We start from the raw sequence: 25079 nt of genomic DNA on the forward strand, positions 1-25079 counted from the left end.
GCGCATTTTCGTGAGAATAGCACGTATATTCAAATTCCAATTTTCATCGCATATTCCTTTATTCATAACGTGCTGAGTTTTCAACCGATTTTTACGAAATTTACAGAAAAAATGGCGATATGCAGAAGACATACTGTATAGAAATTTCCAATGCGACAAATCATTATTCAGTGAGATATGATTATTCTTTAGGAAATGATTATTAATCGCGCATGTGCACACAAGATATAAATTTTATTTTTCGTAATTTGATTGCCAGGTATATAGTGCAGTGAAAATTCAGAAAGACATCGGCGGTACAGTGAACAGTAATTTCGAAACTTGCTGAAAGTAACTTAATGATAAGGGATTTTCCACAAATTTGTATGCCATTGTTTCCTGTTATTTGATTATTTCGAGAATAAGCCCACCAGCATTATTCGAATGACCGAAGATGCGTGGCTGATGCTATGTAAGACAAGTGTTTTAGCATAACACGCGTGTATAAAACCAAAATGAAGAAAGTGATGCCAATAATGAAATAACAGAAAATAATCGAAATGCGAGTTTGTGGAAAACTCTTATCATTCGGTTACTTTCAGCAACTTTCGAAATTACTGCTTAATGTTATCACCAATATCTTTATATATAACCGAAATTTCAGAACGATTAGTATTTTTCTAAAAATTCGAGAAAATCTTTAAATTCTTAAGGTGGACAAACATACTTTTGGCTATATAGTGTACACAAACAATAGTATGCAACAGCCTTCGGCAATCCTTCGATCACAGTCGGCTAATAGATCTTGACACCTTTTTTCCTGATGCCTTATACCTCTATTATTTTCTTTGGTGCTCAAGAGAAATATGTAAAATACATATATACGTATTTCATACATGTAAATATTTACAAAATATTTGTATTTTGTACTCAAGCGAAAATGAAATTTTTCGGTTCCTTTCTTTTTTTCGTTATTCAAGGAATATAAACAGCCTAATTCAACCAACTTTAACACTTTATCAACAGGAACGCGTCCTACAATTTTATTTGGTTCGTGGACCAATTAGAACGAGGCCGGTAATTTCACGAGCTCCGCGAACCAATTAGAACGCATTCGGAAATTTTATCTGCTCCAAATACCAATTGGAACGTATCCGACAATTTTATCAGGTAAACTGACCAATTAGAAAGCAATTGACAATTTTATTAGTTCAACGGACCAATTAGAATACTAGGGCTTAACGTTTTCCTGTGTTTTCCCTCAATCCCAAGACAACGGAATTGAAACGATCCAATTTCGGGATCTGAAGGAAATTTCCCTTTTTTTTTCAACAAAGAAGCGGGAAGCAAGGGGGAAAAATATTATTTATGCATAGTATATACTGTATATTGATAGTTAATATTTAATAACTGGAGTAAATTTACGTGGCAGCAATGATTGCAAATATAAAGAATGAAAAATTTCTTTAATTATAAATGTAATATAATTTCGATTCAACAAAAGTTTGTGGAATAGTCAGCAGTGCTTGAAGCAAATCATTTATCGTAGGCTAACTGTTACCCGCGGCCTCGCTCGCGTGGATTTGGTAATCGGAAAATCGCTCACAGCGATGATACTCCCCATGTAACATTTGAACATGGCCTCGTTGGGGGGTTTAAGTTCCAGAAATCTTAGCGAGTCTGTATATTATAAAATGTAATACTGGCGAAATTTCATATTTATAGCTTCAGTGGTTTGGGGTCAGCGATGATTGTCCTATACAACCTTTGAACACCCTCTCCTTAAGATCCCCTTAGATTTTGCATTTTGGAAAATTTGTTTTTAGTGAATATCTACATCACAAAAGTAAAATACTCACTAGATTTTATATTTATAGTTTCAGTGGTTTCGGCTCAGTATGATTTCTCTATTTAACCTTTGAACCCTCCCCCCCCCATGATTTCCTTAGGGATTGAATTAAAAAAAAAAATCCTGCTTAGCGAGTCTTTACATCACAAAATGGAAACTACTGACCAAATTTCATATTTATAGCTTCAGCGGTTTTGGCTCGGCGATGATGAATCAGTCAGTCAGGACATCAGGACATGTTGTTTTATATATGTAGATGTGCGTTACATTATAACAGGGCCAAAATGCGGCGCTTGCATCAGCTGACCAAGCAGTCGCTGTGGTGGTCGAGTGGTCATAGTGACTGACACGCATTGTGAAGTTTCGCGTTCAAACCCCACCGTCGCCGCAGGGGTGGTCGGCTGAAGTTGGTTTTCTGTAGTTCCCAGCTTCGAGGTGCGAATGCAAGACGATCTCCCCATTTTAAAGTCTCTCTCTCTAGAGAGAGCAACAGGCCTACAACGGTAAAATCATCAACCATTACACTTCACTCATAGTTCAAAAAATATGTAGCAGATGGCAGCACTATAACAAGCCTTCTACAGAAACAATCACGTTAGGTTCACAACACGGACAGGCACATTCCAACATGTACCAATTGTTAGAAGTTCCGCAGAAGAATATGGACGAGGTACATGTGTGGTTTATTAGTAGTAGTAGCAGTTGGCCAAGCATCTAGTTGCGATCCTGCAGTGGAATTACAACCTAAATTATGAGCAAAGATGAGAAACTATACACGAGAGAAAGCTCTTTTAAACGGTGTTTTCCAAATTAGGCAATATCGTCCCTTGAGAGGGATGATAAACGGACCCGGGAAGAAATAGAAGCCACAGATATGATATGAGATCTTCCGGAACGTCTGGGGGCGAGGGGGAAGATGAGAAAATATCAGAGAGTGGAAACAAATACGTTTAGAAAAACTCCGACTCAAAAGAACTCGAGAAATATAATGACCCTCGTTCAAAATCTTTTTTGTTGATACGAAGCATAACGATATGAATTTTTATTTCAATTTTATTTTAATTTTAATTTCAATTTTGTTTGAATTTCTTTGTTGGTGCACTTCTCGATTTCTTTTGGGCTTGAGAATTTTTTTACATCGATGTTTGCCAGAGTCTAGTAGAACTTCGGTTATCCGAGAAGAGAAACTAAGCAATGAATAATTGTAATTAACATATGAACTAATTGATTTAAAGTTCATACTGTACTCCGAACAGTAAAAAGCCCGTTATTAATGAATCAATTGACCATCGTGAATTAGTTGCAGTTAATTACAACTATTAAATGATTAATAAGCGGTGGGAACTTATAAGTTTATGATAGTTAATTGATTCATTAATAACGGGCTTTGACTTGGTCGAAATCCGAAATGAAAACGCTAACAAGCGTATTTAGTTCTTTCACCTTAACATATATATATACAGTGTGTCCAGAAAGTCCTCTCTTTTATCAACCGTTGATCGTAGACAGAAACTTCGAATTTTCGAATTGCAAAAATGTTCTTGATGAGGTAAAATATATTATGCCACATTTAAAAACATAAATTAATTTCTTTTTAAAACTTAACTTTTTATATTTCCCCCAGAATTTTATAGTCATATCTATAAAAAGTTCGTTTTTTTTGAGAATTATGGGAAACAAAAAATAAGTTTCATTGTCGTACGACAAATATCAACAGAGATAATGAACTTTGAAGCTTGTGAGAGGGGGATTCGCGAAGGTAGATCACAAAATGAACGCCAAAATAGTTGAATTTGCACTTGACCATAGAATGAGACATCGGTTTATCTCAAACAGGTCTCTGATACAGGGTGTGCATAAATTAAACAGTTTAAATATTCATGGAAATCGAAGGCATCGGCGCATTCGAATGCGGTCGGCAAAAAAAGCTATTCTCACGAAAGAGGATTGTTTTTAACCGGCACAGAAGAAACATTTAGTTCAAACGTTTCTCGATTGAGGACGCTGCACGAAAGCAAATCATCATGTTGACGTTGGTGTCTAAAGCACGATTGGTGAAATTGTTTCACTTCGGCCACGAATTGCCGGCTAAATCTTTACGAACGTCTCGGACGCCGAAGAGATGAAAAAAAGGTTCAGGTCCAATCATATTACTGATTGGATCTTGTGCAGCGCCCTCTGTCGAAGAAATGTGAACTATTTTTTTCGTCGTACCACAAACAATTCTCCTTCATGAGAATCCGCGTTTGTGGGAAAAACGATTCCTTCAATTTTTATGAATTTTTAAACTGCTTAAAAATTTTGGGAAACCAGTGTATCGAGTAATTATTATTGGTACTCCACTATTTTAAAGAATTTAGACAAAATTACAAAATAATTTCACTTACTAGTGAATCACAAATGCGTGACACTCAATGACATTGGAAGGAAAAAATATCAACCTCTCACGAAATTCCAATTTCCATTTTTTGCAGCGGCCCCTCAATATCAAATTTTGAAATTGAATATCTCGCTCATTTTTTGTCATACGGTGATAAAACTTATTTGGTCGGCCACAGCAAGGACAAACTTTTCAAAGCCCTCGCATCTTAAGCCGGATCAGCACCCGCAGCGCGTTACGCAGCTTAAACCTGGAGGAAAGCCGGTCTTGAAGCGTGGCTTAACTCAGCTTGAGTAAATTCAATGGTCGATTTTACGTAGCTTCAACTCACAATATGGTTTTTGACGTGAATACGTGTTTTAAAGCATCTGACGATACTAAGTGCATTCACAAGAAGTTGTGTAACGAAATAGTTTTTAAGCACTCATACCTCAAGGAGTATCCAGTATGTATATAAGGAGTCATTCAAGTATAACGTCAGCATCGAGCGGGAGGGGGTTTCGGATTTGCTGACTTTTGCTGACAAGGGGGGGGGGGAAGGGGGTCAAAAATGGCTGAAAATCTGCTTACGTAATACTTGAACGGCCCCTAAATGCTTTTGATGTCTGCATGTAGGCATCTCGTTAAGGCAAATCCAATGACACCACTCTGGTTTGAATGCCTCTTCTGGTCTGAGAACAAGGCTTTGCGGCCGGCTTTCGTAATGAAATTGTTTTACGCTATATCTCGAGACAGGTTCACCACAGCTCAATGATGTCGTCTTATAGGCATTTTTGAGACAATACCAATGACACCACTCTGGTTTCAATACCTCTTCCGGTCTAAGCCCCATGCTCGTGGCACTCTATCTCTCGAACCGAAATAGTTTTACGCTATATCTCGACAGGTTCGAAACGTATATAGACGACATTGGTACCGTCTGTTAGCTATTCCAAAGACAAATCTGATGATATCAAATTCAATTATATAATTACCTGCCACGCGATTCACGCACGAAGAACGTATTCACCTCAAAACTTGCGGTCATCCCAATTTTGCCGCTGGTCGAAGCTCCGTAACGTTGCGGGCATGGATGGACCCGGCTTCAGAAATGGGATTTCTCACTAGCTTCACGGACTAGAAATTTTCATTTAAAAATATTAATAAGATTTATAATCGAAGGCCACACAAACACACGTGGCTCGAGCCTCGCCAGACTTTCGTATGTGTCCAGTTATGAGAAATTTCATTTCTTTCTGTATACTTATAATTTAGGGGTAAACGCAATGGCTGTCATAGAAGACTTCAAAGACATTTTATTAGACAACTTTTCGACCGTCTTTTGAAATTAATCGATACCGTTTCAGAAACTGAAATCCATAAGGAAAAAGATATAGACCCGAATTTTGGCTGAAAATTATCGTGTAATATCTTTAACGAACGTTGTAGGTGCAAAAGTCTTTGGACGGTGTCTACTACAAGAGTTATTGCCCTTTTAACTGGAGAGACGCATACTGACGCAACATCAATTTGGCTTCTTATCCCTGGCAGATCCTAAGTGGTGCAGATGCTTCAATGCATTGATGACTGGAACAGCGCCGTGGGAAAGACTGTGCCTTTTTCTGACATAATCTGTATTGATTTCGAAAAGGCATTTGAGGAAGTGAAAAGATCGGTAAGACTAACTATGTTGGTGTCCATCAGTGGTTTACTGTCTGAAAGAACTTAGCGGGTCCGTATTGGAAGCTGTTTGTCGAGTTACAAGTTACAAGTGGTATAATTCAAGGTTTCCCTTCTCGGGCGGGCCCCTTTTATTTCTCTTGCTTGTATTCGTTTGGGGGCCATTCAAGTATTACGTCAGCATGGATCGCGGGGGGTTTACGATTTGTTGAATTTGATGACGGGAGGGGGGGTGGTTTGGATAATGCTTACGTTATCAACCACCCTTTATGAAAATATGAAATATTCTTAATGGCACTTATTCTTCGGTGCGCCAAAAACGAGAAAAACCTTTCGATAGTTTGTGGGCACTTGAAGTAACATTCCCCCCCCCCCCCACTATTTAGAAGTGAGAGCCACTTTAGTGATCTCTAAATGTTTCGCGGATCCAAGTAATCTGGAAATGTGTCCGGGCCGCTTAAGTGCTGTGGAACTGTGCCACGCATCACTCAAGTGATCCGTAAATTATACACCACGGATCCCTTGAATAAACTGATAAACTGAGAATGTTCCGCGGGCAAAACTTGAACACTGGGAAGGGGCACTTAATTGCTCTAAAACTACGTTACATGTCACTCAAGGGATCTCTAAATGTGTCACGGATCGCTTAAATGTTCTGGAACTGTGTCCTAGGTCATTTAAGTGATCTGAAAATGTGCCACGGGCCGCTTAAATGCTCTGGGATTGTACCGCGGGACACTTAAGCGTAAATGTGCTGTAAATGTGCCGCTTAGTTCATTTTCACAAAATTAGGTTAGAGGAGGGCAGGCCGCATCAGACAACCCCTGGGGCCATATTTGGTCCGCGGGCCAAGGACCTTTATGCGATTTATCATTATATGGCTTAGAGGGTGGGTCGCTATGAATTTATCAAAGATAAATTTTGAGTTCATGCCTTCAAATAACATTGAAATTAACAAAAATTGATTATAGTAACATATAAAGGTATTTTCTTCCGAAATTTCAATTAAACACCGGCAAAGTATTCAATCACCTGCAAAGTATGAAATCCAGGCATGCGCCTAGGCATTCTATAGAATGAATGCCTAGGCGCATGCCTGGATTTCATACTTTGCCGGTGACATATACATTAGATCAGTCGACTCTACGTTTGACTCTGCCCCCCCCCCGTATGTCCGCCCATTGCAAAAATGGCTAAAAATTTGCTTACGTAATACTTGAACGGCCCCTTGTCTGTTTGTTTGCTTATTTTTGTGTACCTTAGCCCCCCCCCCCCGCTATTTGTGAAGTAATAAGAGCGCCGGCCCGCCATTCACAAATAATGTAAACTAAAATAAATGAAAATAGTTGTATCTTATTCATTTATTTTTCCACACACACACACACCAAGGATAACTCGATTATCTCCGTTTCGGCACTCGATCTAGATCCCACACAAGACTTGCAGTGGCGTAACCAATCCCGGATCGGGGTGAGGATGCTACTATGTAAGACAAAATGATCGTATTTTTACTGTGTGTGTGTGCGTTTCCCGATTTATTAGAAGCGGCAGATGTCCCAGCAGCTGTTGTTCGTCGAAAATCTATTTCAAAAACCGAAAGAAAAGTAAAAAAAAAGTCGTAATGTTTTGGCGCGACTTTTGGCGACGTTTGCTTTGAAAGTCGTCGTCGATTCCCGCCACTGGGTCGCGGCCGGCGCTCTCCTCACTTTCTAGTATATTTATTTATGTTGTTCGATTTATATTATATCACATGTTACAACTTAATCCGGGAGGAAACAAGTCGGGATAATGTGTTGTCCTTCTCCCTGTCGGTCATCGTCATCACATGTCCAGACGTTGTCCGTCGTGGACGGAAAACGTTGAATTTCGTGCTAAAGTGTACTTTTACGAAAGTTGAAAAGTGTACTTTTTTTTTTTGATCGTGTGTGTACTTCTCTAGAGATGTATCTGAAAGTTTTTGCTCTTCTTGGTATCTTCGTTAATATCTTATCAGTACATGGTAAGTTTTTATTTTTTTTAAAGTAAATTATGATTTATAAAAATTTACATGAAAAATTTATTTTTTTCAAAATTTATTTCTTAAATTTAAAGGGATTTTTATGCACAGAAATTTCTGTTATTTTCCGTTTAAATTGAAATTTTCCTCTCGGAAATATATGAATTTAATGAATATTTGCGATGAGAATAATTTATCGGACAAATAATTGCTGTGAAAATATTTTTCTGACAAATTTTTAGAATTGGCATTACCAAAAATAATTTTTACGTAGAAATAATTAAAAAATAATGTTGGGTAAACAACATTGCTACCAGAATGTTATTGGGTAAAAAGAAAACTATTTTAAAGTATTTTTATACAACAAACTTTTGTTTAAAAAGTAAACTTGATAATTGTTTCTAATTGTCCTTTGTGTGAAAATTGTTTGAAAAAATATTTTTATGAAACAATTTTTCTTCTTAGAATCATTATTGTGGAAGTAATTTGAAATATTACCGAAAACAATCAAATGTGAAAATAATCAAAAACTATTGTTGGGTAAAAGCGTTATTGTAGAATACTAGTGGGTAAAAAAATACATTGTGACTAAAATATTTTTACAAATTCTTTTCTTTTGTGTAATTTGATAATTGGTACTTTGATAATTTTTAAAATTGTCATTTTTAGTGGAAATTGTTGGTAAAATATTTTGATAGTAAAATTCCGGTTTTTAGAATCATTACCGAAAATAATTCAACGTGGAAATAATAAAAATATAAATATCATTATAGGCTATAGAAGAAAAACATTAGTGCTAAAATATTTTATTTCAATTTTTTCTGTAGTGTAACTTGGTAATTGTTTTTAAATAATTTTAACAGTTGTCATTGTTGTGAAAAAATTGCTTGAAAAATATTATGAAAAATTTCTTCTTTTCGAATCATTATTACAGATAATAATTCAAGGTTGAATTGACTTTAAAAATTTTTTTAAATTTAAAAGCGATTTTATTGTTGGGTTAAAAAAAATTTGCTATTAAAATATTTTCGTAAAAAAGCCGCCGTTTTAACAAAACTTTATGATTGTTTCTTAATAATTTTTACAGTGTGTTCACATTGTTGTGAGAAAATTGTTGGAGAAATATTTTTATGAAAATTTTTTTTAGAATTATTACTACAGAAATAATTAAACTTAAAAATAATCCAAAAATATTTTATGGCGTAAAAGTATTGTTACCAGAACATTATTAAGTGGAAAAAAACATTGTTACGAAAACATTTTTTTGTAAAAAAAACTTTTTGTTTTCAGTATGATTTGATAATTGTTATTTGATAATTTTTAGTTGGATATAATAGTTGGTAGCTTTTTTAGATGCAAATTAATTGGCAATTATTGGAGTTTTTGGAAATTGAAATTATTGAATTTTACTAAAAAAGTTATTCAAAATTAATGCCATGAAAACATTTTTAAGGAAAGTATTTTCATGAAAATAAATTGTTAGAGGTATTTTTTTGCAGAAAAAACACAAATATATAACTTAAAACATTGTTGAAAATATATTTTCCTTCAACATGTTGGAGAATTCATTTAAAACGGTCGGAAAATTTTTTCAATAAACAAAATTGTTAGAGAAATTTATTTATAATTTTATCCTCTGTAGAAATTACCTATTCAGACCATTATTGTCCAATTATTGTTAATAAAAACATTTCCCATGATGAAATTTTTTTTGTTGAAATAGATTTTCTATCAACGAAATTTATAAAGATTACGGGAAAATAAAGCTGATAATTTTTATTTCGTTGATTACATACATATTTATAAGACCCATATTTCTCAACGAAACATATTTTGAAAGAAATTTCTGTAAATATATGAAATAATTCGACGGAATATAGAAATTCCATTGTAATATTTTATTCTCTTAAAACTGTAATATGTATTTGAAGAAAATACCCAGAGAAAACGAAACTAAAACAAAAAAAAATTCAATTTCGAATGAATTTTAATAATAATTTAATTTCGAAATTGATCTCATTCGGTTCAAAATTTATCAAGTTATCAATATGCATGTAGCTGTAAGGAAAAAAAATTATAATAATAAATTCAGTGTGTATATTTATTAAAAAACAACCGAAATGAAGATTTTTCGGATAGTGAGAGAGATCAGAAATGCCTTGATGTATGAATATTTGATGGGGAAAATGATATTGAAAATATTAATTAAGACAGCCTCTCGGAACTGATCTGAATATTTCGAAATCACAAAATATTTGAAATTCTTTTCCAAGGAAAGCAAATAGGAGAGTCTTTCACATTGACTTTTCCTTCATTATCAAAAACAAACAACATTTTGTTTCCCATCGCTTTGTTTTAGTTTTCAAATTAGTTTTTATTTCATCAAATTATTGTTACGAAAACATTTTTGAGAGAAAAGTATTTTCATCAATAAAGTTGTCAGGGATTTTTCCCGGAAGGAAGCAAATTTAATTTAAAACTCATTAAGCTGTGGTTGGCCGAGAGAAATATTATTGAGATATATTGTTTTCAACAAAATAGTTGGAGAATGTGAACAAGAAGAATTATTTGAAGACAATTGTGTCAGGAAACTTTTTAAACGAACAAATCGGCGCAGAAAAAATTTATTTCGACAATGTAGTGTCAAATTATTATTGATAAAAACGTTTTTTTTAATCTAGAAAATTGGTAGAGATTACAGAAGAAGAAAATTCACTTCTTTTCAAAAATAATTACTGGAAAAAAAGTATTTAGTTCTAAAAATAATTTACTCAGTTTGAAAAATAATTACTGAAAAAAAATGTGTTTAGTTTTAAAAATAATTTACTGCTTGGAAAATAATTATTTAAAGAATAATGTATTTATTTAATTTTTACAAATATTTATAAAAAAACTCTTATTCCGTACGAAGAATAATTTGTATACCGAAAAAAAGTTTTAAAAAATATATGCTAACAAATTCGCAAATTAGGGGAAAAAAAATCCATTATAATAATTAATTCTCTTAAAATTGTATTATTTCAAAAAAATTATACTGTAATAATAAAAAAAAAAACTAAAAAATTTAAATTTTAAATAAATTTCAATCAAAATAATCTCATTCGATCGAAAATATACTGAATTTTATGCTATAAAAAAAACACACACACACAACACAACCAAATATGTGATGACTAGGAGGTTTTTGTATTAATTTTTCTTCATTTATATGGAAAAGAAACGCCATTTTTTTCTCATAGCTTTGTTTTAGTTTTTTCAAATTACTGCATTTCAAGTTATTGTTGCAAAAATTTGTTTGAGAAAAGCATTTTCATCAATAAGATCGCGTCAGAGATTTTCCCCCTAGAAGAAAACAAATTTAATTTAAAACTCATTATATGAACTGCAGTTAGCTAAAATATTGTTGAAATATATTTTCTTCAACAAAATTGTTGGAGAACAAAAAAAAAAATTTATTCAAATACAACCGCCGGAAATTTTCTTCAATAAACGGAAAAAAACGGTTAAAGAATGGCTGCAGGAATTACTTATTCAGACCATTGGTATCAAATCATTGTTGATGAAAACAATCATCAAAATTGATAAAAATTGCAGAAAAAAGGGTGATATATTTAAATTCCATTAACCACATAGGTATTTATAAAACCCCATATTATATACGGGGAATATATTTCGCATGAAGTTTCACAAAATATGAAATAATAAACATTCATTTCGCCAAAAAATAGAAAAACTCATTATAATATTCAATTATTATTTCAAGAAAATCAACTGTAATCTGAAAAAAAAACTTGTCACAAAAAACGTTAAAAAAAAATTTCTAATGAATTTTAAATTCGATTTTTTTGATATTCATGAATTTTGATTTGAATTCGATCTTTCGATATTCATCTCATTCAGATCAAAAGTTATTGGATTTTCAGTATGTATAGCTAAGCAAATATTTTGAAAATATGCAGAGTGTACCATAATTTAAATTATTTATTTTATTATTAGTCCCTGTTTAAAAATTTATTAAAGTTGGAGGAATTGGTGATTTTTGAACGTGGTTTGTGAGAAGGTCATTCCCACGGAGGGGGAATTTTTGGAACACAAAAACTGGTTCAAATTTTTGTCGATGGAAGGCAATGCACGAAAGCAAATTTCTGGAAATATGCAAATCGGTGTTATATACAGTGCAGGGTGTACGATTAACAGCTCATTCCTGAATCTCTCTGTTACTGGCGAGTACAGAGGGTTTCCATTGGTTGATAAAGCGCTATTGGTGAAGTTGTTTTACGTCAGCCGAACGAATCACCGGCTAAAGCTTTACGAACGTTTCCTTTCGTCTAATAAATCCTTATTCGTTTTCGTGCAGTGCCATCTATCCTACAACACTATATTGACATAACAGGAAAATTCACACATTTACACTTTTCCGAGGATGATGTTACTCTTCGCTATCCATACGAAGGTTTTTAACAGTTAGCCGATGCGAAGATATATTGGGGAAAGAGAGAGAATTCAACTGCCCATGCGGGGAATCGAATCAATGTCCTTTCACTTACCGGGTGAACGCCCTAGACCACTAAACTACAGAGGCAACGAGCATCTCAATCTTACCTTGGAGCTCGTATGCACTGAACGGCACAGAATATTGAGATACTCGTTACCTCTGTATCCTAGTCGTATATGGAAGTGAAAGGACGCGGGTTCGATTTCCTGCAGGGTTGAATTTGCTCTCTTCCCAAACCTTTGTATTTACACCTTTACTTCAGAAAATGGAAGACAGATGGCAGCATGAACACGGAACAAACGCAACTCTACAACATAGGTACGTTAAAGTCACTCAGAACACACACACACATTCCGGCATGTGCGGATTCGTTAGAGATTCCGAAGAGGAATGTGTACAAGGTACATGTACGGTTAAATAATAGTAGTGCCATCTATCGACAGAAATTTTAACTAATTTTTTTCCTGTCAAAAAAAAAAAAAAAAAAAAAAAAACAACAACAACAACACACACACACCACAAATAATAATAATATATTCACTTCGCGGAAATAACTTTGCGCCAACCGCATTCAAATACATCAATTTTCTCAACTTGATGAATCTTGAAACTATTTACGAATTTATGGGACACCCTGTATATATATTTTATCAGAATTTCGCAAATACGTAATAAAGATATTCACCGAAATACAAAAAAAAAAAAAAACTATTATATAAATACTATTTAAAAAATTCTGCTAAAATAGTATTATTTCGAGAGAGTAATAAAGAAGAAAAACAAAACACTTGTCTAAAAAAAAATTTCAATTTCCAATGAATTTTAAATAAAAATTAAATGTTTTAAAAAATATACCTTATTCGGTACAAAATTCTAATCACATAAAAATGACTAGAAAATATTTTGTGAAAATAAATTTTACGCAACAAAAAAAAGTATTAATTCAAATTATTACTTCTCAGATGGTGAGAGATCAAAGAGAGGGAGAGACTAGAGATCAATATTTCACGCGGAGAAAATACATATTGAAAAAATAATGATAAACAACAGCCCAATATTCTCAAATATCTAGTAATTACAAAATTCTTGAAATTCTTTTCCGTAAAAATAGAAGACTTCCACATTAATTTTTCTTCATTATCAAAAACAAACGCCATTTTCATTTCATCATCGCTTTGTTTTAGCTTTTGACCTTGTAACACGGGGATCTAATTTTGATGGAATACCTTAAAAACACGATGTTCTATTTTTCATGTATATATATTACATTATATATATATATATACATTTTTAAATCTCGATTTGTTTATATAAATAACCGCAATTTTTCCCCTTTTAATTAGCATCGTAATCAAAAAAAAAAAAGTCAAGGTGAACGAGTCTGCAAATAAATTTTCTTTCCTTTGTATTGATTTGGCAATACTGCAATTTAATTGATTGATTGATATTGTGTGTGTGTGTGTTTTTCTCGTGTTTTCTACTATTGCTAGACAATCGGGTTGAGATAAAAACTGTAATTTAGGATAATGTAACGCACATTCTTGTGCGTATAAATCACATTCTGCTTCGTAAAATGTTTGCGTTCAACAAACTTTTCCAGTTGATAAGTAATTGTATCATTGATGTTGGAACGTGTTGAGAGGAAGAAAAAAAATTATTTCGAAAAGTAATTTAAGTTCAGGGCTGCGTTGGTGAAACCCCGTTTATACGTCGTTCAGTTATACGACTTTCACGTCTATACGACGTTTGGCTTCGGTAGCGATTGGTTTCTATGTGTTTGAATGTAAAAATAATTCATTTGTTCGACGTAAAACCTCATTTAATTGACGTTTTCACTCCGAATCTTTTGAAAAAAACTCATTTATATCCATCAAATGCGCACAATTTCTGCATGCAGTGAAAACGCGTTGCTGCAACAGCTCTTTTTGCATACTACATACTTCACCAAACACCAACTCTGGCCATATCGCTATATTGCAATTTACTGCCATTAGTGAGATGGGTTGGAAGTGAAGGTGCTGTCTATCGGTGGTCGCCTCGAGTTCGTTTTGGGAAAATATCTTATCTATATCCTCCCTTGGGTTCGAACCCGGGACCCTGACAACAACAACCTTCACGATGGTAGACGAGCATCTTACCATAATGCCACTCGAGCACTCTTTTTGCATACTGTCACCGCAAAAGCCATTAATGTTCGAGTGATTGCTGACCTACGTGAGAATAGCCAGTGAGCTGGGTGATGGCCATTTACAGTGGTCACATAAGAGATTTATTTACTGCTTGTTTTTCGGAGAATACGCAGACGCGGTGAGCCCCCAAAAGAAACTAGTTTCAATTGTTTTGACGGCCATATGTCCTTTCAGAATTTTTCTGCTTGTAATGTTTTCAACGTTATTCCAGAGGCTAAAAAAGTCTATTGTAAGGATTGGGAGGGTACCGGTCTGATGATAAGAGACACACATACGGTGCACACACAGACACAGTTAAGTTCTTTGGATAACATTTCGTGCAGAAATTTCTTTCGTTGCGGTGCTTTGCTTGGTGGCCGTGCCAAATTCGTCGTTCGTTAATGCCGAGAAAACGAAAAGCTCTCTCTCTGAAATAAAAACTGGAAATTTCGGAAGAATTTGACAAGAATTATAAATTCATGGCAAGGGTTGATCTTCCAAAACAGTTGAATATCCCCGGTGTAAACTTTGGAAACGATTATGAAGCAGAGAAACAAAATCAATGACCAAGCTGTTGGAATTTTCCCAAGTCGAGAAAATTTTGTTGCAAATTTTTACCCAAAAGGTAATGTTCTGCTAAGTTTTACATCTTTAACCTCTTTACGATCACAGGTGTATTTACGGCCAAACACCAGTGGAATAAATTGAAACAAGTTCTCCGTGTTTAATTTCCCCCACTCTTCACACATCGTGAAGCTTTATAGTAACCCTATTATCTACGAAAGTTTCTTTTACGTTTTCCCCATTTCTTTATAATATATTTTTATACTATATACATGTAAGAGAGGAAGAGAACGCATAGTGTTAGGATGAAAAGCGTCCGGTATCTTAAAAAAACACCCCCCCCCCCTATTATCTACCTTATATGTTATACTTTTTCCTTTTATGTATTTTTCTTTTCCTCTTCTTCCTTTCTTATAACGTGCGTTTAGGTTAGGACGAGGCTACCAGATTTATCGTCGATTCGTTAAATAGAGGCAATCCAAATTTCTTACCAAAACCTTGTACGTGAAGTGGTTTACGGGATCTGAAATGAGATTTAATTTTTTCCCCTTCAAGTGTGCTTGAAATTATGTGCTTTTATAACAGGTTTGGATTTGCAATTAAACACATTGTATTATACAGGGTGTCCTGTAAGTGCTAATGCGGGCTTTATCTCATCAACCGTCCGTCGTAGAGGTAGAGTTTCAATTTAGAAAAGGCTCGAAAGCTCAAAAGGCGTTGGCCTGTACTAATTTTGAGCGTGAAAATAGTGTGTAACAAAATGTAACAACAACAACAAGAAAGAAAAACTAAATTTGTGTACAATACCTCTGTCCAGTGCATTCTTAACGCATGAGCCCACCCAGGCTCGTCTTGGGGGCCTCAAGAGAAGAGAGGCCTCCCACAAATGCGATCCGGTTGAAATTTTCTAGAATTTGCAAGATAGAGCCCTAGAAAAACCAGTTGGCCCACGGGCCCATGATGGTCTTAAGACGGCCCTGCCTCGGTCCTCTAATTACAAAGTAGTTGCCCTGTCTCTACTAAAGCCAACAAAAAAATAAATAAATTTCCAAGTTTCCAAGTGTAATATTCGCTGAGATATTCGAGTTCAAAAAAATCGGAGGAAAGTTGGGAAAGGACACAGCATAAACGAGGGGAAAGGAGCCGTTGCCCCCGTTAGCTTTTGCATAACTTTTCTCCAATTTTTGAATTCAAATATCTTAGTGAATATTCCACTTAGAAACATGGAATTTTTTCTGTTGGCCTCGGGATATATAGGGTAACAACTTCCTAATTAGAAGTTAGATGACGGGGGAACCGTATAAAAATTTAGATTTTTTATTTTATTTTGTTGACGCACTGTATTTTCAGTCTCAAAACTTGCACAGGGTAACTTTCGAACTCCTCTTGAGCATTTTTTAAATTAGAATCATACCTCTACGACGGACGATTTGAAGACCCTGTTTGACTCAGGGCCCTGGCTCAAGTCCTATTGGCTCACCCGTGAAGACGCCACTGTCTACTTTCAAATACAGTGAAACTTCAACACAACGATTACTCCAAAAAAAAAAAATAATAAATAAAAATAAATAAATCCTTATAGAGAGGTTAATCATTACATCGAGAGGTATCATTATCATTAGGCGCCGCCAAATTTAAGCTTTTGTTGGCATCTCCTGTGAATTGGCGTTGTTAGTACCACTATGAAATGCATTAACGAGTGTTTATTGGCAACAAAACATTGTAATTGACTGGTTGAATGAAATTCAGTTGGCGGTTTTCACCCTGTAAAGTAGTTTCCCGTATAACACTTTTCTGCACCACACAGAAAGTAGCTTTCACTGCAACTTCGTTTACACTTTCAAAGGGCTGATATTGTGCACAATACCGATGTATTGTACAATCGATGTATACTATACACCCTCGAAAGTACAATAATTGATGAGGAATTAAAAAAATATATATCAAAGGTGATTTTGAGCGAAATACAGAAAATTTCGTTATAGCAGTTTCGCAACTCTTAAAAACATTGTCGTTATAGAAGGATTTATCGCAGTAAAGGATATCGTTGTATCGAGAGGAGTTTAACATTAATCTATGGGCAATTCTAAACAAGATTCGAAATCAGAAATGATTCAAATATCTCAGCGAATATCGCACTTAGAAACATGGAATTTTTTCTGTTGTCCTCAGGAGATACACGGCAACAACTTTCTAATAGGGTTATTGAAGACAGGGCGTCCGTATAAAGTTAGTTTTTTTTTCTTCATTTTAATAACTATACAATCCCTCGCAACATGAATGGCGCAGGTGAGTTCTACACGTTATTCGGAAACTTTTTATAATTGGAACTATAGTTCTAAGATCAACGTCTTGCCAGTAATTTGCAGTGCGTGCTGTTATCTGTGCACCCTGTATGAGTTAGTATTAGAATTTAGTGTACCAAGCCTGATTTTAGAGTTTCTTGAATATATTGAGATTAATATTAGTTTCAACATACCTTAGAAAAACCTGGGATTTTGCCAATTTCCTGAATAAATTTTATTTCTTAATTTTTTTCTGACAAGTTTTGACAGAATGGAAATTAATCTTGTTTTGATAAATAAGACTTTTCCTGAAGAAAATGTCATAAGGAAAGTAGCTGATGATATGCTACCCGTAAACCCCAAACATTATAAAATTTTACATAATCGAGAAACACCAATCAGAGATGTTTAAATCAATAATAGATTAGTTCATTCGGCAGTACAGATAAAGTATGACCGGCATCAGTCATATAACCATAATCAAGAATGTCAAAGAAAAAGTTGTAATATGAAGATGTGATACACATTATTGATATAATTTATTTTCTCAAAAAAAAAAAATTGACCAGAAAATTTGAAACTTCTATGGCCACGATTACACTGTAAATATTTTGTAAAAGTGGTTTTATAAAACTTAAAGAACGCAACCAATAAATTGATCGGTTGCATTTATTCGAATGTAGCCGATCAGCTTATTTATTGGAAATAATTTGTGTGCCGGCAAAAATAAATGGGAGAAATAATTTGCGGACCGGTAAAAAATAAATTAATAAGAGAAATAATTTGTGTGCCGGCAAAAATAAATGGGAGAAATAATTTGCGGACCGGTAAAAAATAAATTAATAAGAGAAATAATTTGTGTTCCGGCAAAAATAAATGGGAGAAATAATTTGCGGATCGGTAAAAAATAAATTAATAAGAGAAATAATTTGTGTGCCGGCAAAAATAACTGGGAGAAATAATTTGCGGACCGGTAAAAAATAAATTAATAAGAGAAATAATTTGTGTGCCGGCAAAAATAAATGGGAGAAATAATTTGCGGACCGGTAAAAAATAAATTAATAAGAGAAATAATTTGTGTGCCGGCAAAAATAAATGGGAGAAATAATTTGCGGACCGGTAAAAAATAAATTAATAAGAGAAATAATTTGTGTTCCGGCAAAAATAAATGGGAGAAATAATTTGCGGATCGGTAAAAAATAAATTAATAAGAGAAATAATTTGTGTGCCGGCAAAAATAAATGGGAGAAATAATTTGCGGACCGGTAAAAAATAAATTAATAAGAGAAATAATTTGTGTTCCGGCAAAAATAAATGGGAGAAATAATTTGCGGACCGGTAAAAAATAAATTAATGGGAGAAAGGAAATTTGAGGAACTGCAAAAAGACAAAAAAAAAAAAGAATAAATGAGACAATTAATTTACGAACAGCAAAAAGTGTAAATGCGAGAAAATTTTTGCAGACGTGCTGACGGCCAAGACAGAAATAAAAACAAATATAGAGACGGTATAATATTTATAATAGAGCTAAAATTAAGTGGCAGCTATATGAATTTATCTAAATGTTTCTCCGGCCGGCACTGGTTTGCGGACCAGTTGAAGAACACTCGTGTATACACTGAACGAATAGTAATTTTCCTTCCAAGCACATGTTTTTGCACTACACACGCATCGAACCGTATTTTACACTGGGTATAGTACTTTTAATATATCCGAACGCAGGCTCTTTACCGCATTAAGTACTCCAAAGTATATCGTACTCTGTGCAGATAATCGAGAATAGTAATTTTAACCTACCATATGTATCGTATTGTACGGCGTACACATTTGTGTATTTTTATTTTTTGAAACGTGTATAGTATGCTAATGAACATAAGTACCGTATACTATTCACGCATCGTATGGTGCCGCGTCGTGTACACAATAGATGAATAGTAATTTTCTTTCTGAGCACATGTGTCCATCCTATATCGCGATTGGCACCGTGTACTTTTGTGTACAGCATTTTTTTTCTTTTTAGCAAATTATATCCTGAGCATTGTACATATAATCAAGTGAGAATTGCAATGTTAATAGAGTGTATGTAATATAACGTCTTACGCACAGTATGGCGTACACAGCCGTGCCGCATATATGGTGTATAGTATTTTTTTTGAATATTTATAGTTTTGCATTTTATGTGAAACATTTTTGTTCACAATAAAGCGACCTGGGGAATTGCGGGATCGGGTCGCTGGGAGTTGTGCACACTGGGGTGCCGGCATTCGGGTCTGTGGGCCCCTCCTAGGCTTCTCGAGGGACGTGGAGAGGGGCTGCAAGTTCGTACTCGTCACTTCCGGTTTTCGTGCACGGGCCCCACGGCTTGGCACCCCAATCGTAAAGATGTGAGGACTGGGAGTGTTGGACCGGGATGCTCGGGGTTAATACCAATCGGGCCTTCCGGTCCAGCGCACTCAGTTCTCCCCAGTACGGTCCAACCCTTCGGGGTAATGTGCTTATATTCCCCCATGGTATAGAGCCTGGACCATATCTGGCCCTACAGGTGAAGAACACCGATTTAAACGAAAAACAACATTCCCATTAATAAAAAAGAATTAGATTCTCGAAAAATCTTATCAAAACATTTCCTTTTATTCGCATTATTATTTAAGAAAAGAAACGTTCAAAGAGAGGAAAATATTTCAAATTCATATATAACATGCAAATATCTTGAAATACCCACGAATACGTTCCTCACCGCGGAAATAACATTAGAGAGATTTGTGAGAAAGGTGAGAGAGAGAGAGAGAGAGAGGGGATTTGCACATTTTCGATATTGTCCGGAGAGTTTTCAAAAGTTTCTTTACCATTTTTTTTTTGAAAACCACCGCCAGACGAAATCATCACGCAATGTGTTCGTTAAAAAAAAACACGAGGAAAAAGTGATAAAAAATAAGCAAAAACCATCTTGTGAAAGTTGAACGAGTCTAACTGCATAAACTAGAATGTAAAAGCACAAATCGGGCCACGAGCCAAAAGAGAAAAAAATTGAAATAAAAAATGAGGTTGCAAAAATAGAGCAAAAAGTATATCACTGATGTGAAAATAGCAACTATAAAATAAGTGAAAACATGTTTTTTGGTGGAAAACAAGAAAAAAGCAATTTTTGGAGAAAAAAAGTTTTGCGCGCCTTATATTATATGCGTGTGAAAAAATTAAGAGAATCAGCGCATTATGTCGTATTTCTGAAAAACTAATGGACAGATTTTAATGAAATTCGGAACGAATACGCAGTTATAACCGAGAAAGAGATGTGCCGTATAAAAGTCATAGTACATTGCCAGTAAAGCTCGTCATTGCGGGAATGACCAAAATCCACGTTGCGAGATCGAACTGAAAATGAGTCTAATATGGGGAATGGTTCCCCCTCTCGCAGTCAGACAGGTCGCACACAGCGCGACACGGTTTACTACTTTACCGCACAACAACTCCGGTCATATATACGGCAATTTCCAACCAGCGGAGTTGGGTGAGAAATGAAGGTGCCGTTTATATCGGCGGTCGCCCCAGGCTCGGTAGGTTAAGAAGTTGTTACTGACGTTCTTTGGCCGGATTCGAATCAGTGGACCTTGAAGGTAACCTTTCATAATGGAAGACGAGCATCTTACCACTAGAAATCTTTCGCACGACGGCATATTGGACACTAGGCAGTTGAGGAATCCCTGAGGCAATTGGTCCTGCTCTGGCAGCAACGCAGTTTTCAGCTCCGGAATGGGAATACCGAGATGAAATTTGCCCTCCCAAGAACCTCCAAGCATGTTCTATAGGGTTTAGGTCAGGATATCTGGCTGGCCAATACATACGCCGAATATCCTCAATTTCCATATAATCGTTAGCAGGTGAGCCCGATGTGGGCGAGCGTTGTCGCCCATGAACAGGAACCGAGTGCCAACTGCGCCCCTGAAAAGTCGAACATTGGGCTCTAAGATCTCCTCTCCATACCTCCTAGCAGTCAGGGACCCTCTGTCATACACATGGAGGGGGTGTGTGGCCGTTGAACATGATGCCTCAAATAGACCCAATGTGCAAATTGTTTTAATTTTACACAAGAGCGTATAAATGGTACAGTGGAACCTCCCTTAATGGACACTCCCCGTTAACGGACACCTCTGGAATAGGGCTTTAATGTATTTCAATCCCCGCTAGCGGGCAGTAAAATTACGCAAACTCTTCCCCCTCAGACTTCAATTTATTAATTTTTGTTCATAAGTCGAGAATTTATCATATTCAACAGTAATTATATGTAATCCTAAGCTCTCGAATTGAAAAATATGATAAACCGCCAGTTATAATTCATTGATTAACTAAACATAGCTATGGTCCGGGATAGTGATTCCGAATGGTAATGTTAGTTTTTGTTATTGATACTTGTAGAAAGCCTACATTGCAAGAATGATAATTGTTTATATATACAGTCAAACCTCGTTAGTGCGTCACCCGGTTAACACGTCACTGCGCTTACCGGATCAATTTTTGGAAGTCTCAATTATCCTCAGGCAGGAATTGGTACAGCTATGGCTTACTCCGTTCAACGAGTCACTCCGCCTATCAAGTCATATTTTTACTCTCCCAAGAGCGACTCATTAACGAGGTTTTTGACTGTATTTATATTTATCTTCTTCACACTTATTTTTAATTTAATTACGTTTTTATTGCAAAATACGTGCAGTGTAGTGCACGTACCATGCACGGGTAAAAATAATGAATTGGCTTAATGAAGAGAAGAAAGGGTATAACTTTTTCCATATGGATCAAACTTTACATTTTTATTTGGGAATTATGCATAATCGCAGATAAAAGTCACAAATGTAGTGAAATTATTGATCAAACTTTCCTGATCGAGACGATTGGAGATTATGCATAACCACCGCACCGGTGTTCATTTTTACAGTAGCATATAGGCCTATATCTATGTTAGACTTAAAATTTGTGGGAACCAATTCGACCGAAGCCAAGCGTCGTATAAATACGAAAGTCGAATTAAAGAGGTTCCACTGTACAATGCACCTCCCCATTAACGGACACACCCCTCTTGTCAGACCAGACACGATCCGGGCTCTGTCCCTTCCGGGATGTAAGCCCTTTATAAGGGCAAGTGCCCTTTATAAGGGAATCCCTTAACAGACACTCCCCGTCAGCGGAAAGTTTTTTTTTGGCCCCATGGGTGTCCGTTATCGAAAGGTTCTACTGTATACGAATCAAGATGATTACTCCGCGTATACAGCTAAAATAACTAAATCAAATAAATGCTATAAACGCCATATGGCGACAAAATCTTTAACATTGATGGATAAAAGAAAGCGGTTTCGAGAAACAAATTTATTTACTTATTTTTTTTTTGCATGCGATAGAAAAAATGAAAAAGCCATTCAACTTAATTTGTATATCCATTTATTAGTTTGTGAATTTATGGCATGTAAAATTTATACTCCTTTTGACGTTGTCTAGGTCATTTATCATTCTTTAAAGTTAAATCAAGTGAACTTTTTTAATGGCGCCGTTGAAAATAATCTATAGAGAGAATTTTTGTTTTCGGAACCTTTTTTTAGCGTCGTAATCAAATATATGTATGTTGTACTGATATAAAAGTTTTACAGTCGGCCCCCCCCCGTATTCGCGGGGGTTACGTTCCGGGAGTGACCGCGAATACGGAAATCCGCGAATAACAGAAACCATAGGTTTTTTATTGTACATCTCGTTTATTGAATATCATGAGAAAGAGCAGGGCGACGCAGAGTTGGAAAGGAATGTAAAAGAGGATGCAGCGATTGTTGGCGATGTTTTCTGAAAGAATGTTGTTGTTGTTGTCATTTTTCTGTTTGCCGTGTCTTCTTCATATCATTAAGTATGTTGGAAAGGCTTCCTCTACTAATTTTTCTACATGTGAAGAACGTAAAATAGAGGGATTTATGTTCTGAAAATAATCTATTGCTGATTTCAGCTTGCGAATCCCTTCCGCTATGTTACTTGTGGTGAACTTGTCTTCTACTTCTTCATCTCGATCTTCTTTATCTGGTACTGCTTCAGTTTCAGTAACAGTTAGCTGCATTAACTCTTCCCCTGTCAACCCAATATCAAAAGAACTCTGAATAGCATGTATTCACTAACAAGGTAGCTCCTGACTTCCGAAACGCTAAACCGTTTAAACTAATCCAGGAAAAGTGTTTTCATAGTATAAGCCTTTTTATTGTTCGTCCAAAATACTGGGAGCTTTGGCTTATCCTTCCCTTCAACGCTCGCGAATTCGCAAATTTGAAAATGATGGTGGGCTTTATCATGTACTCATACGCATTTGCGCAAAACAACATAGTAAGTCTATCTCTACTTGCCTTAAAACCAGGAGCTCGCTTTCTTCCTGTTGCTTAACTTCTTTGCGGCATTTTCTTCCAAAATAGTGTAGTTTCGTCAGCGTTAAACACCTGGTGAGGTGAATAACCCTTCTCTTTAATAGTTTCCTACAAATTTTTCGAAATTTTCTAGCTGCCCCCCTGGTCGGCAGAGGCTTGATCGCCAGTGCTTTTTACATTGCGCAATCCGAATCGTTTCTTAAACCTATGAAACAACCTTTACCTGCATAAGATTCTGATGAAATAGACGTTTCACCAGCCCTTTCCTTATGGAATAGTAAAATTTTTCGCATTTTCCGTTATAATATTACAATCAATTGAAATACTTTTTTGTGTCAGTCTTGTACCCACAAAACACAGCATTTTCTGTACGTGGAAACACATGGATCCCATAGGTGCTGCAAAGTTTTGACTGCCACAGGTGCGGCTACAGCTGCGACTGAACGAATTTCAGATTCCATTTTCTTGATATATCTCACCGAACATTCGTTGATTCCGTAATGGCGGACCACAGAAGGTATTGACTTCGCCAAGCAGTCAATATATCAAATTTTTCTTGTCAAGTTTTCATTTTGACTTACCTTTTTCAAAGCATTATCAGTAGCACTAGAAAAATGAGCCATTCTAAACAAGCACAACTCAAATTTTGTAAATAAAACACGTGAACGACGATTGCTGAGTATTTTAGAGAAAAATTCCATTAAAGGGAAAAACCTCGAATACGGAAACCGCGAATACGGGAGGCCGACTGTATATCGGAATTCATAAAATATGTACCGTACATGAATATAATTGAATTAATTAACATTATATTTTTATATTAAACACACAAAAAAAAAAATACAATTTTTTGTAGGAAAAAAGTTCTAAAGTCCGCCATCTTGCGTCTTTTTATATAAATGACATTTATATAAGAATTTATGTATCTGAAATAAATAAGTAATTGTTAGAAATAAATTCCTGGACCGGCAAAAAAATAAATTCCTGGACCGGCAAAAAAATAAATAAATGACATAAATAATTTGTGAATCGGCAAAAAATGAATAAGAGAAATAATATTGTGCCGGAACTACAAAAAATACAAATATACAAATTCAAATACAACGCCACAACAGGCAAAATGCCAACGAGTTGGCGGAGAAAAAGATGCCCATAGCAAATATGGATGTCATATATTTCAAAAATACAACCCAATTAAAAATGCAATTAAAAACAATATATATACATGATAAAATATTGTACAATTCCCATAAAGAATACTTAATGGTTGTCTTAATGAATTAATGAGAGAAATATTTTGCGGACCCGCAGAAAATAG

General features: G+C 35.2%; 1 protein-coding gene across 1 annotated transcript in view; it reads left to right on the forward strand.

Annotated features, from left to right (window-relative positions):
- Positions 1-7625: 7625 nt before the first annotated feature.
- The window catches only part of LOC149089596 (proto-oncogene tyrosine-protein kinase receptor Ret-like), a 150960-nt gene continuing 133506 nt past the window's right edge, over positions 7626-25079 (forward strand). The window contains exon 1 of the mRNA XM_089239335.1: positions 7626-7866. Coding sequence (XP_089095461.1) covers positions 7809-7866 — 58 coding nt within the window. The 5' untranslated portion in view covers positions 7626-7808. The remainder of the gene's footprint in view (positions 7867-25079) is intronic.

This window comes from Pholcus phalangioides, unplaced genomic scaffold (assembly GCF_987345545.1).
Source record: "Pholcus phalangioides strain wild (caught in Gottingen) unplaced genomic scaffold, Ppha-v1.0 ptg000002l_1, whole genome shotgun sequence".
NCBI classification, from domain to species: Eukaryota; Metazoa; Arthropoda; class Arachnida; order Araneae; family Pholcidae; genus Pholcus; species Pholcus phalangioides.